This window comes from Euleptes europaea, chromosome 3 (assembly GCF_029931775.1).
Source record: "Euleptes europaea isolate rEulEur1 chromosome 3, rEulEur1.hap1, whole genome shotgun sequence".
In the NCBI taxonomy this organism is placed as follows: Eukaryota; Metazoa; Chordata; class Lepidosauria; order Squamata; family Sphaerodactylidae; genus Euleptes; species Euleptes europaea.
In genome coordinates this window covers 30,749,206-30,766,505 of record NC_079314.1, presented here as the reverse complement: position 1 = coordinate 30,766,505, position 17,300 = coordinate 30,749,206, and the positions used below count along the sequence as shown (strand labels likewise).

Below are 17,300 nucleotides of genomic sequence, written 5' to 3'. Positions count from 1 at the left end.
TGACGACGACACAGAATATGCATCTTATGTAATGTTTTAAAGACAGTTTCTGACTTCAGAAATCCCTCCTGGTTGAGGGGTCACAACAGGAAGAGAACCAGAATTCTCACCACAGGCAGCAGCGTTCGAGGGGCGGGGCAAAGCGGAACGCTATAGGCTGGGCCGCACCCGCCCGCCACGCCTTTCTCGGCCAGGAAACGTGTGGGCGGGGAGGGCTTCGCCTAACGCTCGCCCTGCCCACGTGGAGCCTCTGATTGACAGGCATCCGGCCTCGGGCCGCGCGAGGCTCGGCGAGTTTCGGCCAATGGGTTGGAAAGGCTGAACGCGGGAGGCGTTTCCCGTTGCTTGCGTCAGCAGAAGGGGAGAGGGAGCGGGCAGGTCTTGGCCGGCTGGGAAAGCATCAATGGCGGCCAGTTACCCGTATGGACAGGTAAGTGAGAGGAGGGTATCGAATCGTCTCTCCTTCTTCCACCGCCGTCGCGGTGGCCGATGGGAAGGCGGAAGCGCCTCCTGGGAGGGGGACACGATAGGCCCTCCCGTTGCCCAGGCAACGGGGTGGGTAGAATCTAGGAGGGGCCCCGAGCGTCATAGATAATAGAAAGTGACGTCAAAACGACGGATTGACGTCCTTTTGGATTTCATTAAGGGGCGGGGCATGAGTGTGGTTCTTGGGGGAATCGTAGAGTTGGAGGGGACCCCCGGGGTCATCTAGTCCAACCCCCTGCACAATGCAGGAAATTCACAACTACCTCCCACCCCACACCCCCAGTGACCCCCCTACTCCATGCCCAGAAGATGACCAAGAAGTTCTTCCATGGAGGGCCAGATGGGGCATCGGATCAGCAAATCTCCAAGCCCTGGGTTCAAATAATGCCTTCTCAGGCCGGCTATCTGTCTATCTAAAGCAGGGGTGGGGAACCTTTTCTGCCAAGGGCCATTTGGATATTTATAACATCATTTGCGGGCCATACAAAATTATCAACTTAAAAATTAGCCGCCCAATACGTTTCTCCATGGCCCAGGTGGGAAAGGGTTAACACAATTTCTTGGGCGGTCCTAGCAGCTCCATAGCTAATGACTCTTCTGCAAGGGGGGGAAAGGTTCCTTTTCTCAACAAAACAAACTCACATCTGCCTTGAATAGAGGCTATTCCTGTCTGCGGGAGGGTACGGATCACCAGTTTTGGATCCTTCTGAGCTAGAGATCTGCCAGGCCCCTCGAAGGGCCAGACCAAATGATTTTGCGGGCCTTAAACGCCCCCCCGGGCCTGACGTTCCCCACCCCTGATCTAAAGAAATGTTTAGTGTGTGTTTAATCACACCTTTCTCCCAAGTAGCGCAGGGTGGTTGTGTGGTCCCCCTCTTCAAGTTTTATCAACAACCTGTGAAGTAGGCCAGGCTGAATTTGACCTACTCCGCATTGTGTTTCAGGGCTGGCTGGTGATGCGTTCCACCTTCACGCTTGCTCTTGGCCTCTGAAGTAGGGGGACGGGGCAGGGTTACAATTAGGGATGCCAACTTTTTTCTGCCCCCTGTTCCCGTAGCGACAACATGAAGACATTAGTTGAAGGTGGTACCACTCATCATCTCTGTTCAGTGACAAGGATCACAGTTCAGTTCAAGGTTCAAAGGGAGGTCAAGCCGGCTTTTTTATGGTCGATTAGTAAGCTTGGTTATAATAGTCTCATAAGGCAGGGAGGTTAGGGGGATGAATAAAGAATTTCTGCAGGTTGAGCTTTGAATCAGGAAGTCCCTGGGTTGAGTTTGGTCTCTACTGTGTGCTTACTGTATGCTCTTGCGCAAACACCTGTCTCAGCCTCAGCCCTGGCTTTTGCAATAGGCAGATGATAATACTGGCCTACCTTCCCAGGCTGTTTTGAAAGGGTTGTTGAGGGAATGTGTACAAAGCGCTTTGAATACGAAGGTGCTTTTTAAAAAATGTGGTTATCACTAACTAGGATTGCCAGGTACACAGAATGCTGAGGCTCATCTGTCCATTTAAAATCTACTCAGAAATGCCCTGCTGCACATATGACTTATACCCAGGCATGTACGAGGAGTGCAGCTGCTATTATTGTGTTAGAAAAGGGGCATTCTGGCAGGTGCACTTGTCATGCAGGGGCAAGCGAAGCTGCACAGAGCCCATTCCCCTCTCCTCTATTAATTGTTAACTACACAAGAGGCCTACATCCCTCCTTTGAGTTACATGTTGTAGGCACATCAATGTCAGGCTACTTGGTCCAGCTTGCCCAGAATCATCAGCACTGACCTTTGGCTATGGTGAGGGACAGACGTATCACTCCTTGGCTAAAACCAAGGCAAAGCACATGTAATCTCAGTGTGTTCTTTCGTTTCATTTGCTTCTCTTCCCTCTCTGTACAGTTTGGTCTGGTCTGGAAGCTCCTTGGGGCAGGGACCTGCATTGGTTGCTCCTGCAGATGGTGCTTGATAAATAACTTTCCCACCTAGATAGCCCAATCGAACAGAAAGTCTGCCCATGTGGAAAGGCAAAGACAGAAACACTGATATTTTTTTATTCAGTTGTGATATATATTCTTCTCTAAGATCTTCTTTTATTACTCCATTGATTTCACACTTTCCTGTTTGTTCTCACGACTATCATTTAATTCATCTGCAGTCTGGTAAAGATAAGGCTGTTACTCTATCTGTAGTTCATTATTTAATGGCTGCTTTGAGGAACCCCTGAAAGTTGTAAGCAAGTTACGCCTAAATGTTTATTTGCATAGAGGCGTTCTTTTTGCACTGGAACGGAACTTTTCCACCTTACCGTCTGAGATCTTTTTAGCTAGCTGTCCAGGGATTAAACTTTGAACCTTCTCCATACAAAGCTTTCTAGCTTGCCTGTGTAAGGGAGTGGCTTCCTCATACTGTTCTAGCAGGGCAGAGAACTGAAGATGGCTGAACTTGAGAGCCAGTGCGGTGTAGCGGTTAGCCTAGGACCAGGGAGATCCGAGTTCAACTCTCCATTCTGCCATAAGGATCTGTGGACCCTGATTGGGTGGAAAGACAGAATAAACATATTTTAAATAAATAAGGCTGCTAACTCTCTCTTAGCTTAATCTAAGGCTTGTTGTGAGGCTAAAATGATGGGCAGGGGAGACCTTCATGCTTGGAGGAAGCATAGGCCAAAAATCATAAGAACATAAGAAAGGCCATGCTGGATCAGACCACGGTCCGTCAAGTCCAGCAGGCTGTTCACACAGTGGCCAACAAGGTGCCTCCAGGAAGCCCACAAACAAAATGACTAAAGCAGCATTATTCTGCCTGTGTTCCACAGCACCTAATACAATAGGCATGTTCCTCCGATCCTGGAGAGAATAGGTATTCTTCATGACTAGTATTCATTTTGAATAGTAGCCATGGATAGCCGTCTCCTCCATGAACATATCCATTCCCCTCTTAAAGACTTCTTAGTTGGCAGCCATCCTGGGGCAGGGAGTTCCACAATTTAACTATGCATTGCATGAAGAAATACTTTATCAGTTTTGAATCTCTCACCCTCCAGCTTCAGCAGATGACCCTGCGTTCTGGTATTATGAGAGCGAGAGAAAAGCTTCTCCCTGCCCACTCTCTCCATACCACATATAATTGGATAGACCTTTATCATGTCTCCCCTTAACCGCCTTCTATCCAAGCTAAACAGCCCTAAGCATTTTAACCCCTCCTCATAGGGCAGTTATTCTAGTCCCCTGATCAGTTTGGTTGCTCTTTGCTGCACCTTCTCAAATTCACAACAAGGTAGTTGTGAATTTCCTGCATTGTGCAGGGGGTTGGACTTGATGACCCTGGTGGTCCCTTCCAACTCTATGATTCTATGATTCTAAGCTCTGCAATATCCTTTTTAGGTGGGGTGACCAGAACTGTACACAGTATTCCAAGTGTTCCAAATTAAATAAAGACCATGGTGGTTAGAAGAAACTCAATCTCACCACTATATGTGTTGGGAAGGATGGCACTCAAAAGTAGAGATGGGTGTAGGAAAGAAGGGTGGGGGTGAATGAAGAGCAAAGCCAGTGGGAAACCTAGATGCAAGATGCTGGGTAAGAGAGCAGAACCGGTGTGCACGTGATATAGCCCTCTCAGTGAAAAGTGGCAAGAGATGTTTGTTCTTAATCCTGTACTATGAATGATATCAACCTGACATCTTACTGCTTGAAATCTCTGGCCAGATGTATCCAAAAGGGGATATCTGCCCCCATTCATGCTGCCTAGCTTTAAAGTTTACATGGGGATGTGAGTGGCATAAAGAAGAAGAGTTGGTTTTTATATGCCAACTTTCTCTACCACTTAAGGAAGAATCAAATCGGCTTACAATCACCTTCCCTCCTCTTCCCCACAACAGACACCCTGTGAGGCAGGTGAGGCTGAGAGGGCGCTAAGAGAACTGTGACTGGCCCAAGGTCACCCAGCAGGCTTCGTGTGGAGGAAACAAATCCAGTTCACCAAATTCGCATCTGCCGCTCATGTGGAGGAGTAAGGAATCAAACCTGGTTCTCCAGATCAGAGTCCACCACTCCAGACCACCGCTCTTAACCACTACACAGGTCCTATGAAAGGGCTGTGAAGATGTCAGTTCGTCTACCTTTTCTAGAACAACCTGGGTTAGAGCCAGTGTGGTGTAATGGTTAAGAGCGGCAGACTCTAATCTGGAGAACTGGATCTGATTCCCCACTCCTCCACATGAAGCCAGCTGGGTGACCTTGGGCTAGTCACAGTTCTTTCAGAACTCTCTCAGCCCCACCTACCTCACAAGGTTCCTGTTGTGGGGAGAGAAAGGGAAGGTGATTGTAAGCCGCTTTGAGACTCCTTAAGGTAGAGAAAAGTGGGGTATAAAAACCTATTCTTCTTCTGATGTTATGACCCAGTCATTTCTTGTTCTGCAGATTCAGCAAGTAAGCAGCGAGCTATCGATCCCTGGGTCTTTGGGGCCAGTGGCTGCTGCAGAGCTTGCTTTGGGATTTTCCCTAGCAGTCTGGGCCATGACATTCATTCATTCATTCATTCATTCATTTTGCTTTACTTCTGAAGGCCTTGTTAGGAGTTGTGATTCATGTTTGCACCCAGATATTTTGCCAATTGAAAGTAAATTCCACACCAGCAACAAAACACGAGGCATCTTTGTGTACAGTTTCTTAACTCGATTGGTTTCTTCTAGGGAGGGAAGGTGAAGCAAGAGGGTGTGTGGGGACCAGGCTGAGAGACATGAGGCGCTTTCACACATGCTGAATAATGCACTTTCAATCCACTTTAACGATCGTTTGCAAGTGGATTTTGCCATTTTCACACAGTAAAATCCAGCTGCAAAGTACATTGAAAGTGCATTATTTAGTATGTGTGAAAGTGCCCAGAGCATTCCACATGATGAAGACTCCTAAACAGGGTGGGGATTTGATTTAAATCACTAGTTAGTAAGATGTGATTTAAATCATGGTTTTCTCCTCTAGGGAGAGAATAATATGATTAAACCTCAGGCTATACACACAAAGATTCCAAGACTTGTGGAGTGTTCTGCTCAAAAGGTTTCAATTTCATTATTACTGCTTGCTCCTCCCTCACACTTAGCTCCTAGTGCAGATCTATTCCACTCCAAACAATCTATTCATTGAACTTCTTGAAACTTAGCACTTAAGGGGTATGCAAAGGAACAATGGGATTAAGGTATTTTTCTTTGTATGTTTATTTTATAACATTTTTGCTGTGAAGAAGAGGCATATTATCCCTGCAGACACAAACCAATAATCTGCAATAATACTTTCTAGATAGAAAAATTGCTCAAAATAATCTTACAGAAACCTCTGGAAGAGCATGACATTGTGAATGGATTAATGGAATTCATTTACCAAAAAATCCGAACATTGCATGAATATAGAGCCTCATGCTACATAAGTAAAAAACTAATCCTTATTTAATGATTAATAACCTTTTGACTATAATGTATCTTAAACAGAAAACTATCTTTAGATAGTTTCCTCAAAAAGCATTTTATTTTCAATCAAGTTTTATTTTGATACAATATCAGCTCTGAATAAAAATCAAAGTTAGGTTAACATAATAAAATAATAAAAGTTGATGATTCTGAGAGGGATGATTTGAAGAAGAGGAGGAAAGATCTTCTATGGGGAAAGTTGCGTTTAATTTTTAAAAATCCAATTTAAACCAAAAAAAATCCGTTTTTTAAAAAAAGCATTGATTTTTATCAACCCTGCTCCTAAACACTGAAACCCATTCCCAGTTCCCCTCTGGTTTCAGAGACTCCCAGATCAACGCTGCTTGATTTTGCTGCAGAATAATTATCCAGAACAGCTACCAAGCCTTGCCTCTGCACTCACTGGTATCACCACTCATAGAGAACTACTCTTGATGGGCCAGCGTATCTTGGATATGCATCCTGAGTGCTTGCTGGTCCTCATTGCTTGCCTCTTGCTCTCCTCCCAGCCCTAACCTTCTGCCTGTCCAGGAGACCTAGGAATCCAGGACTTGTGCTGCTTTTTTCTGTTTCCAGCAAACAGCTCAGTCGCTCATGGCTGTTTTCCTTCTTCTACAGGGTTACCCTGGATCTGCAGGACAACCTCCAGGAGCTCCCCAGGGGGGCTATTCCAGTGGCCAGTATGGAGGTGGGCCCCCACCTGGGGCTCCCTATGGTGGACCAGCGCCCGGGGGTCCGTATGGGCCACCATCTAGTGGAGGTCCGTATGGCCACCCAGCCTCTGCCCCCCCGGCAAGTATGTATGGAGGAGGTCCAGCTCCAGGAGGGCCTTATGGGCAACCATCTACTAATCCATATGGCGCCCCTCAGCCTGGACACTATGGGGCAGGAGGTCCTGGGGGTGAGTGCTAAAGTACCTTTAGATGTTAAGGCGATCAGTTGGATTTAGGGTTGCCAGGTCCCTCTTCACCACCAGTGGGAGGTTTTTGGGGCGGAGGGTGGGGTTTGGAGAGGGGAGGGACTTCAGCGCCATAGAGTCAAATTGCCAAAGCTGCCATTTTCTCCAGGTGAACTGATCTCTATCGGATGGAGATCAGTTATAATAGCAGGAGATCTCTGGCTAGTACCTGGAGGTTGGCAACCCTAGTTGGATTGGTGACCATGGTATGATAAGGTCATGGTGAAGGGCCAACGTTTTGTATGCTAGCAGGTGTTGGGATTTGACTATGAATGCTCCAGCATTTCTCCAAACTAGCACTGAGAATGCTCCTTCTTGCCAGACCCCATGTTTCAAAAACATTGGTTGTTTATGCATGGGAGTTTTACCTGAGGTCCGTTTCTCGCTGGACCCACACTTTCTTGTTGGGAGTCTATGCACCAGCAGTCTCCAAGCTCAAATCAGGAAGTATTTGAATCCCTGCCCCTTGAAATGCCGCTTTATAATTGGCTGTAGTGAGAGAAAAGTCCCCCACAAAAAACCAATTGCCGCATAAAAAAGCATTTTAAGAGCACTTTAAGAACAAAAACTGGAGCTATTTGAAAGGAGCGGAAGGGGGGATGAGAAACCCAAGCCTCGTTTTTAAAAGCCTTCTGCTCAGAAAGAACTCAGAGGAAGCAGGAAGTATTGGAAACCCCGCCCCTTGACATGCTGCTTTGTAATTGGCTTTCTGCTTGCTGTGAGAGAAACCAAGTTTCTGTGTCCCGCGCTTTGCCTTATGCATGGTGATTTTTCCCAGGCTGAGCTCAGGGGATTGGGAAGAATCAGGTTAACAGAGGGGAAAGAAGTCCCGGGATTTGTGAGGGCTGGCAGCGAGGTCATCTCTAATGGATGTAAAACTCATGCATAACTCCAAGGAATGACCAGGACAGACAGGGAGCGAACGTGAGTGAAAGTACCCATGCATAAACGACCACTGATAGCACATAATGGAGCATTTCTCCTTCTCAGTGGGATCAAATGCAGATCTACTGGTCCAAATCCACAATGGCTTTTAGACATTTATCCTGTAATAAAGCAACGACCAGTGACTCCCATGTGTTGTGTGAATGACATCTCCTATATACTTGGATTTTCTTATCCAAATGTCTTTTTTCATCTTAATTCTCTTGGTGATTTTGTCCCATCACAAATCTTCTTTGAATACCGTGTTCTTAAGGAAGGGGAAAGGTTGCTGGAGCACTGATTTCAGTCTCTCCCTTCATGTATTTCAACAAAAACCTGAATCCCTTCCCCTTTATCTCATCTGGATGTCCAACAGTGCATTCCTAAGGGGAGTTACTCCTGTCTAAGCCGATTCATTTCAATGGACTTAGACTGGAGTAACTCTCCTTAGGAACACACTGAAAATCTGCTTGGTTTAGAATTTCAATTTTAGATCTGAGTTTTGAGAACCTGATTCTAATTTGGGTATTTCAAATTCAGCATTCACACGGGGACTAGAAACAAGAAATGCTATAAATGTTAATCCAGGCCCTGTGTTTACATGGGTTGCCTTAAGTAAAACAAAACTAAAAAAATGGGATCTTGAGTTGTCATCAGAAATACTTTGCACAAGGGTGAGGTTAGGATTGTAAATAGTCTTGTGCTTGTCCCTTGCGAGGAGTATTAAACTGTTCTAGGTGACCAGGTTGGGAGCTTTTGTAAATCAGAATTATTCCCCACCCCACCCTGCCCCCTGTTTAGGCTGTATCTGCACTGCAAAGGCCTAACACAAATGCATGTGGGCTAGTAAAAAAAAAACCTGTGGGCTAGCAGGTTTTGCTGGGTGTCATAAAACAGTGGTTATGTTTTCTGGGTGTGTGTATTTATTTGACTAGCTTTTTATTTTGACCTTTTGCTAAGATCCACAGGTCACTGTCCGTGGTTTGTCCTTTTTGTCTTTACAACAACCCTGCGCAGTAGTTAAGGCCGAGAGATAAACCAGTGGGGATTTGCATCAAAATCTCCCTGATTCTGTTTTTGGCCTTCTAACCATTTCAGGGTATCTCAGAATGAACACAACCACTGGATCCGCTGGGGCTTGCCAGAGTCCCTGAGATTTTGCTCTCTGTTACTTGTGAAAAGTACTGTAAGGAAGCCAAGCCATCTATCTTTGGCATCTATCACTTAAGGGACTCTTGGAGTGCATCTCGAGCACTTGACGCATGTTTTGCGCCGCAGAATCGACGCGGCAGTCGCTAATTGAATTATTCATCTCCATTTAGACTGGCAGTTTGGAAATATGTCCCCGTTGCATTATTTAAGGCAGCAAGGTGGGAGCAGAAAAGCACCGAAGCTGCCTCCCCCGAGCGGCGGATATAAAACTTTATTGCCACGCATCTGTCTCCCGTAACCGGGCAGCATTTACATCCTGCTGAAGCGACACAACTTCCGCATGTTTGCACTCAACTTTATAAAGTATCTGAAGAGATCTCGTTTATTTTCCTTGTGTTTTTACAAGGCTCTGGGTCCCCGCTGTGGTTGCGACTCCTTTCACGGGATTAATAACTTGGCTGTAAAAAACAAAACCTTTTTCGGGAAAGAGTTGCTGACTCAGCAAGAGAGCGGCATTTTCTGACCCCTTCCGTTCCGGCTACTTGAAATCTGCGGAGCTTCTGAGCGCAGACGCTGATGGCCAGCAGCAGGTATCTGATGTGCCTTGATCATGAGCCATGCCCCCACCACCACTAGCGTCTGTTTTGCCCTCTCCCCAGCAGGCGGCGTACCCTCTGGTGTGGACCCAGAAGCCTTCTCCTGGTTCCAGAGTGTGGATTGTGACCACAGCGGCTACATCTCCACCAAAGAGCTCCGGCAGGCCCTCGTCAACTCCAACTGGTCTGCCTTCAACGATGAAACGTGTTTGATGATGATGAGTGAGTCAAGGCCAGGATGCGGGGGGGAGGGTGTGGCTGGGGGAGCCAGGGGTCTGGCAAATTATCCCTCGGAGCACAACATCTCTCTCGAAAAACAACCTTTAGAATCTGGGGCAATCAGACTTAATAGGTAGAAAAGAGCCAGAGTCCAGTAGCACCTTAAAGACTAACAAAATTTCTGGCAGGGTATGAGCTTTCGTGAGCCACAGCTCACTTCTTCACATACAACTAGAATGTGAGTCCATCTTTCCTTAAGTAGAGAAGAGTGAATTAGGCACACGACGGCAATGTCAAATGACATTATTTATTTTACTTATTTTTTTGGACTTTTATCCCGCCCTCATCCATCAGCAGGCGTGATTGGATCAGGTGTGATATGCAGAGGGGTATTAGGGGTGAAGAAACTAGAACTGGTAATGAGACAGGAATCCCAGGGGGACTTAACAGGTGTTTGTTCATTCTGCTGCAGATGTGTGGGTAGGTGCCAGTAGAGAGCAGTGAGCATCCTTGTATCCTCGAGGTGAATAATGCCCTCCCCTCAACCTCAGTGTGAGCTCCTCTCAGAAACAACAAATCTTTCACTAGTTTTTCCTCAGAATTTGGGGCTTTGAGACAGCTCCAGCATGAGAGCCAGCGTGGTGTAGAGATTAAAAGCGGTGGTTTGGAGTGGCGGAGGCTAATCTGGTGAACCGGGTTTGTTTCCCCACTCCTACACATGAAGCCAGCTGGGTAACCTTAGGCTAGTCACACTCTCTCAGCCCCACCTACCTCACAGGGTGTCTGTTGTGGGGAGGGGAAGGGAAGGGGATTGTAAGCCGGTTTGAGTCTTCCTTAAGTGGTAGAGAAAGTCGGCATATAAAAACCAACTCTTCAGAAGTTTGAGAACGTAGCTTGAGGAAGAAGAAGAAGAAGAAGTCTCCTGAGACAGGTTCTTTCCCGGCTAACACTCTGGAGCTGCAACCCCTGTCACCACACATTCAGCTTAAACTCAAGACAAACTCTGAGACAGGGTCCCTCCAAGTCTCTCTTTCTCTGTAGGTTCAGACCCCATCTGCCTGAGCTGACAGGATCGCCGCTTTTTATCTCTTGCTCTTCCCCTCCCGTACGGCTGCTGCAGCCCTTCCAGGAATTAGCTGCTAGTTGCTCACACACCGAGCAGGAATAAAGGGAGGGGCTGTGGCTCAGTGGGAGAGCATCTGCTTGGCATGCAGAAGGTCCTAGGTTCAATCCCCGGCATCTCCAGTTAAAGGGGCTTAGGCAAGTAGGTGATGTGAAAGACTCCTGCCTGAGACCCTGGAGAGCCGCTGCCGGTCTGAGTAGGCAATACTGACTTTGATGGACCCAGGGTCTGGTTCAGTATAAGGCAGCTTCAGGTGTTCACTTAGAACCCGCTGACCTGCCTGAGGTGTGTTGCCAGTGTCCTTTGGGAGCCTTTCCCCAGAGCAATTGAGGCTTCTCACTCTGCCATCTTTTCAGAGGTGATTACATCTATCCTGAAGAAAAGTTCTGGGGAACTCAGAAGCCTGAATGTTTTGGGGAGGGGCTGTGGCTCAGTGGTAGAGCATCTGCCTGGCATGCAGAAGGTCCCAGGTTCCATCCCTGGCCTCTCCAGTTAAAGGGACTAGGCAAGTAGGTGATGTGAAAGACCTCTTCCTGAGACCCTGGAGAGCCGCTGCCGGTCTGAGTAGACAAGACTGACCTTGAGGGACCGATGGTCTGATTCAGTATAAGGCAGCTTCATGTGAGTACATTGCCTTCTGTTTGAAAACAAATTCTTGTTGTCACGGGTTATAGAAGCCATGTTCTTTTTTCAAAGTGCTTTTAAGAGTCCTGTTCCTTCCCCCCCCCCCTTCTCTGTCTCGACAGACATGTTTGATAAAACAAAGTCTGGGCGGATTGATCTCTATGGGTTCTCAGCTCTGTGGCGCTTCATCCAGCAGTGGCGGAACCTTTTCCAGCAGTATGACCGCGACCAGTCGGGATGCATTAATTGTAACGAGCTGCACCAAGGTGAGATGCTGGTGGTCTTTGGAACCTCCAGAGGGTGGCTGTGACCTGTGGCTCTCCCAACACAATCCACTTCCTCGATCTTTGTTGCAGGGCTGAACCAGTCCCCTAGTGCCTTATGAGAGAAACAAGCTCAACAAATCAAAGCCAAATTATGGCAACCCTGTAGGGTTTTCAAGGCAAGAAACATTCAGAGGTGGTTTGCCATTGCCTGCCTCTGTGTAGCAACCCTGGACTTCCTCGGTGGTCTCCCATCCAAGTACTAACCAGGACTGACTGGGCTTATCTTCAGAGATCTAGTGAGTTCAGGCCATGCCGGTCAGGGTGAGGAACAAGCTCTAACCTACAAAATTGGTGGACTGAGGACTACAGGAATCTGGCATTGGCCGGCTGAGCTTTGTGGCTTATTTGTCTGAATGTCCGGAGAGCAGCAGAGCAGGTAGAACCCAGCAGCAGCTCTGAAGAAGCAGATGGCTTTTGGCTGGTCCAATCAGTTTCTGCCCTGACCTGGATGGCCCAGGCTAGCCTGATCTCGTCAGATCTCAGAAGCTAAGCAGGGTCAGCCCTGGTTAGTATTTGGATGGGAGACCACCAAGGAATACCAGGGTTGCTGTGCAGAGGAAGGGACTGGCAAACCACCTCTGTTAGTCTCTTGCCATGAAGGCCCCAAAAGGGGTCGCCATAAGTCAGCTGCGACTTGACAGCACTTTACCCACCAATCATTTTCCATTCAGAGTGCCAAGTGTGGGGGGATTCCATGGGGTTTGCTAGCTGTGTTTTGGGGAGGTAAAGCTAGCAACAAGCTGGAAATGTGGGGCGGGTATCAGAAGTACATGTTGTAGGGTATGGTGGGTAGATGTATTGGCCGGCAGTAGAAGAGCAAGATTTGAGTCCAGTAGCACTTTAAAGACCAACAACATTTCCAGGGTATAAGCTTTTGAGAGTCAGTGCTCCCTTCATCAAAACGCATGTTGTGGGAGGAGGCACTGTCAGTGAAGGTTAAATTGTGGAACTCCCTGCCCCCAGGATGTGGTGATGGTCGCCAAATTGGAAAGCTTTAAGAGGGGAGTGGACATTTTAGGATATAGGAGGGGGCTATCCATGGCTACTAGTCAAAATGGATAATAGTGATGCATACCTATTCTCTCCAGTCTCAGAGGAGCATGCCTATTATATTAGGTGCTGTGGAACACAGGCAGGACAATGCTGGTGTGGCTGTCTTGTTTGTGGGCTTCCTGGAAGCACCTAGTTGGCCACTGTGTGAACAGACTGCTGGACTTGATGGGCCTTGGTCTGATCCAGCATGGCTTTTCTTATGTTCTTAATGCTGGAGAAGGTAGCGACGCCACAGCAGATGGGGGCATGAGAATATTCAGCACAACTGCAGCTTTTGAGTGGTTGGTGAAGCCCTGGTTCTTGATGACCACTGCCACGGAGAAGGTCTGCTAAAGGGATGCCGCATTCAGATAGCCTCTTCATGTTTGAACATGCGGCCCTCTGTGATTTCCACTCACAGCTATGCAAAGCGGGCATTCTCCATTCTGACTCTGTCTCCTTTCTCCTAGCACTGTCTCAAATGGGATACAACCTGAGCCCCCAGTTTTCCCAGCTGCTGCTGTCGCGGTACTCCCAGAAGGCCACAGGCCCAGGCATCCATTTGGACCGCTTCATCCAGATCTGCACCTTGCTGCAAAGCATGACCGAAGCCTTCCGGGAGAAGGACACCGGCATGACCGGCAATGCCCGGATCAACTACGAAGATTTCCTTACCATGTCGGCCACGCGCATGCTGTGATGCTGTGTGACATCGTGGGGATATCGGAGGTTTGCGGTGCCCGTATGAAAGAACCCTTGGTATTTCCAGCAGAGACCCAGAAGCGAGGGCCGCTGCATAAGAGCAGGCGGACACGTCACCTGGAGGATGTTGAACAGCAGAGCCAAATGGAGCCAACCTCTTCTGTTGATTTGCATGATGTCAAATGCTTAGCGGATGGATTCTTCAAAAGCATTGTAGAATCGGTTTGCACTGACTGTAATAGTCTGCCATGAAGAAGCTCCGCTAGGGGGCAAACGACAGCCCAGAGTCAAAATATGTGCACTATGCCATTGCACAGTGGCGCCACCACAGCCTGCAGAAATTTCAATGCTTTCTCCCTTCTCTCTCCTCCCCTGTAAGAAATACCTTCTGCCTTCGATCGCGGTTCGTACTGTGGCTTTGGAAAAAGCTCTCCACTACCCCTTTCGGAGTTCACGTACCATAACTCTGTAAGAGTCTGCCTTGGGCAATCTTGACTTGCCGAAGCAGAAAAACAACACCAAAGGGAGACCGTGGGGTGTGTGTGTGATACATTTCTGTCTGACAGAAGTGGAGATTCCTGTATTGCTTGACACACATTCTATACGCAGTCCCCCTTTTTTGCCACTAAGCCATCGTAAGACTATTGGCCAAGATTCCTCCAGAGGGCCCTTCTGCCTGAAGCTTTAGTGGTCCTCCGATCAGTGTATCGCCCTGGATTTTCCCTTTGAAGCACTGAAGTGCACGCTATATTTTGCTGCTAACAACCAATTCAGCTCCTTCTGGGTTTTTTGTTTTGTTTGTGTTTGTGTTCTTCCCCAGTCGCCAACCTTTTGCTCTTGATTTTTGGGGGTAGAAGCCAAAACCATGTATTTATACAGAAGTGAAACTCTCCATTAAAGAGTCCTAAGCACCGAGCAACGTTTCTCTCTCGTTCCTTCCCCCCCTCCCATTCTTTACGATAGTGTTACAGAATCTATCCCAAACGGCTGTTGTGAGGAGAAAATGGGATGTATAACCACGGGATTCTTTGAGGAAAGGTGGGATACAAATGTGATAATTAGAACACAGTTGAGGGGGGGTTGATTTATTCCACCGCCTTCCTTTCAGCAAGAAAGGGAGTGAACCGGCGAGCTCAGCATGCAAGTATAGAATGTGGTGGGAAAAGCTGAGCTTGGGGGAGAAGTCTGTGTAATTCTCAAGTCTGTAGTCAATCAATCAAGTACCTTTATTGGCACAAAAAAAAACATTTAGCTAATACAGTAACACATTGAAGAGCTATTTTAGGCCAAACGAATTGCGATCATACCGACAAGGAAATTGGCTACAGCTTCTGTAATATAATCCTGATTATTAAGAAGAGTGAGAACCATTTGGTAATTAGGGAATCTCACAATCTGGGTTAAAATAGGATTTAAATTATTTTTAAACGTAGTGATTGATCAATGGGGCATCAGAAAAAAGCGTGTTGAGTAGTTTCAACCTCTTCATTGGAACGGGCAGAGTCTGTCAGAGAAGGGAACACCCTGATAACGTCTGGGTAATAGAGCTGACGGTAATACATTAAATATAGCGAAGGAGAAAGCCCTGCATAGAGCTGGAGTCACCAGTTGATATAAATATAGGGCAATTTCACCAGATTTAGGAAAGATTCCATGAAACAGAGGTGAACATGTCTTATTGGCAGCCTCATATAATAAGTGCTTCTCAGACTGAAGTAGTTTAGATCTTATAGTTAAAAAGGCCTCAGATTCAGATGCCAGTAAAAGAGCGTCTAAGGTAACATCTAAGGATTTAATTTTTGCTTCTATAAGAGAGACCCAATCTGAATCATTGGAGTCTGAAAGAAATTGAAAAAGGTAACTGGAGGGCTCTGAATGAAACAAAAGACGTAGCCAGTATTTAATGGTAGTAAGCCACTTCTTCGTTATCGTCAAGTTTTGACCACACTCTAAACACAGAGCAGCATAGGGTACACATGTTGGAATACCAAGGATTTTCCTCAAAAAAGCTGAATGAGGTTGTTCTACGGACTTATCAGCTGCCTGAATCCAGATAGGTGCACCATAAAGTAATTGGGACCCTACTTTAGCATTAAAGACCTTTATGGCTGCCAGGATATATTGATTCCCTCTTCCAGAAAAATAAAATTTGGGCATTTGGAGTCTGTAGTCCTTGAGTTCGCAGAGGACAATTTGGAAAGGTGCAGAGGTATTTTCTGATGACATCTGTCAGCCCGGAGGTGGTGCCTTTGGGTCAAGGGGCCCTGTGTAGTCCTTGCTTCCTCAAGCCAGTTCTTCATTTCTGCCTCTCCCCAATTCCCCATGCTCTGCTTCCTTGCTGGAGCTTAGCTGCTAAAAGAGAGAGAGAGAGGACTCTAACCTTTCTTGCCAGATACGCATGTTTGTTTCAAGGGGCTGAAATTATCTTTTTGTATAAGCCTGTTGGGAAGCCACACCTTCTGAGCTGGATGTCTTGCTCCTAACTTCTAAGCCTGTGGAGTCTGGCATGTTCCAGTGTGGCAGAGTGGTTAGAAGAAGAAGAGTTGGTTTTTGTGTCCTGTTTTTCTCTACCTTTAAGGAGTTTCAAAGCAGCTTAGAATCGCCTTCCCTTCCTCTCCCCACAACAGACACCTTGTGAGATAGGTGGGGCTGAGAGAGTTCGGAGACAACTGTGACTAGCCCAGGGTCACCCAGCAGGCTTCATATGGAGGAGTGGGGAATCAAACCCGGTTCTCCAGCTCAGAGTCCGCCGCTCATGCAGAGGACTGGGGAATCAAATCTGGTTCTCCAGATTAGAGTCCACCGCTCTTAACCTGATTCTCCAGAGTGTCAGACTAGGATCTTGGAGACTCAAGTTGGAATCTGCCATGGAGGCATGTTGGGTGGTTGTGGTTGTTGTGAGGAGAGAACAGTGTGATAAGCGGCTTTGGATCTCCATTGGAGAGAAAAGTCAGATACACAATTTTTAAAATATTTATCTTGGTTAATGCCTATAGAATCATAGAGTTGGAAGGGACCACCAGGGTCACATCTGAGGCCTGGTATTCCAAATGAGCTTCTGGGCCAGTCGTACTGAGTTGTCACAAAAGCACTGGGTGGCTAGAAAGAGTCTTTAAATTGTATTAAAGGCAGACCACATGCAAGCTCCTGACTGGGATCAAGGGGAGGTAATTGTGGAGAGGGCGAGCAGAACCTAAAAATACTTTACTCACTGGAACAAACTCCTCCCGCATCAGAGAGGGATTGTTTCTTCTAAATAAATGAGAGCCAGCATGGTATAGTGGTTAAGAGCCATGGTTTGGAGCGGTGGACTCAGATCTGGAGAATCGGGTTTGATTCCCCACTCCTCCACATAAGCGGTGGAGGCTAATCTGGTGAACTGGGTTTATTTCCCCACTCCTACACATGAAGCCAGTTGGGTGGCCTTGGGCTAGTCACTCTCTCTAAGCCTCACCTACCTCCCAGGGTGTCTGTTGTGGGGAGGGGAAGGTGATTGTAAGCCAGTTTGAGTCTCCCTTATGTGGCAGAGAAAGTCGGCATATAAAAACCAACTCCTTCTAAATAGAGGGGCTGGCACCAAAAGGGGTGACTCCTAGATGGGACGCCTTTACCCGACTTCTTTCTCTCTGTCTCTTTCAGGGCATCTGCAGCCACTGTGCCAGGTAGGGCCTTGTTCATTGGCAGAAAACCCCAGCCTT

General features: G+C 47.2%; 1 protein-coding gene across 2 annotated transcripts; it reads left to right on the top strand.

Annotated features, from left to right (window-relative positions):
* Positions 1 to 373: 373 nt before the first annotated feature.
* On the top strand, positions 374 to 13,627 carry PEF1 (penta-EF-hand domain containing 1). 2 transcript variants are annotated; one of them, XM_056847105.1, is made up of 5 exons: positions 374 to 430; positions 6,565 to 6,847; positions 9,643 to 9,798; positions 11,665 to 11,808; positions 13,371 to 13,627. In XM_056847105.1, exons 1-5 carry the CDS (start codon positions 404 to 406, stop codon positions 13,598 to 13,600), a joined length of 840 nt encoding a protein of 279 aa, XP_056703083.1. In that variant the 5' UTR covers positions 374 to 403; the 3' UTR covers positions 13,601 to 13,627. The 2 variants fall into 2 exon arrangements, with proteins under 2 accessions (XP_056703083.1, XP_056703082.1); XM_056847104.1 differs by having other exon boundaries at positions 9,640 to 9,798.
* Positions 13,628 to 17,300: the final 3,673 nt, after the last annotated feature.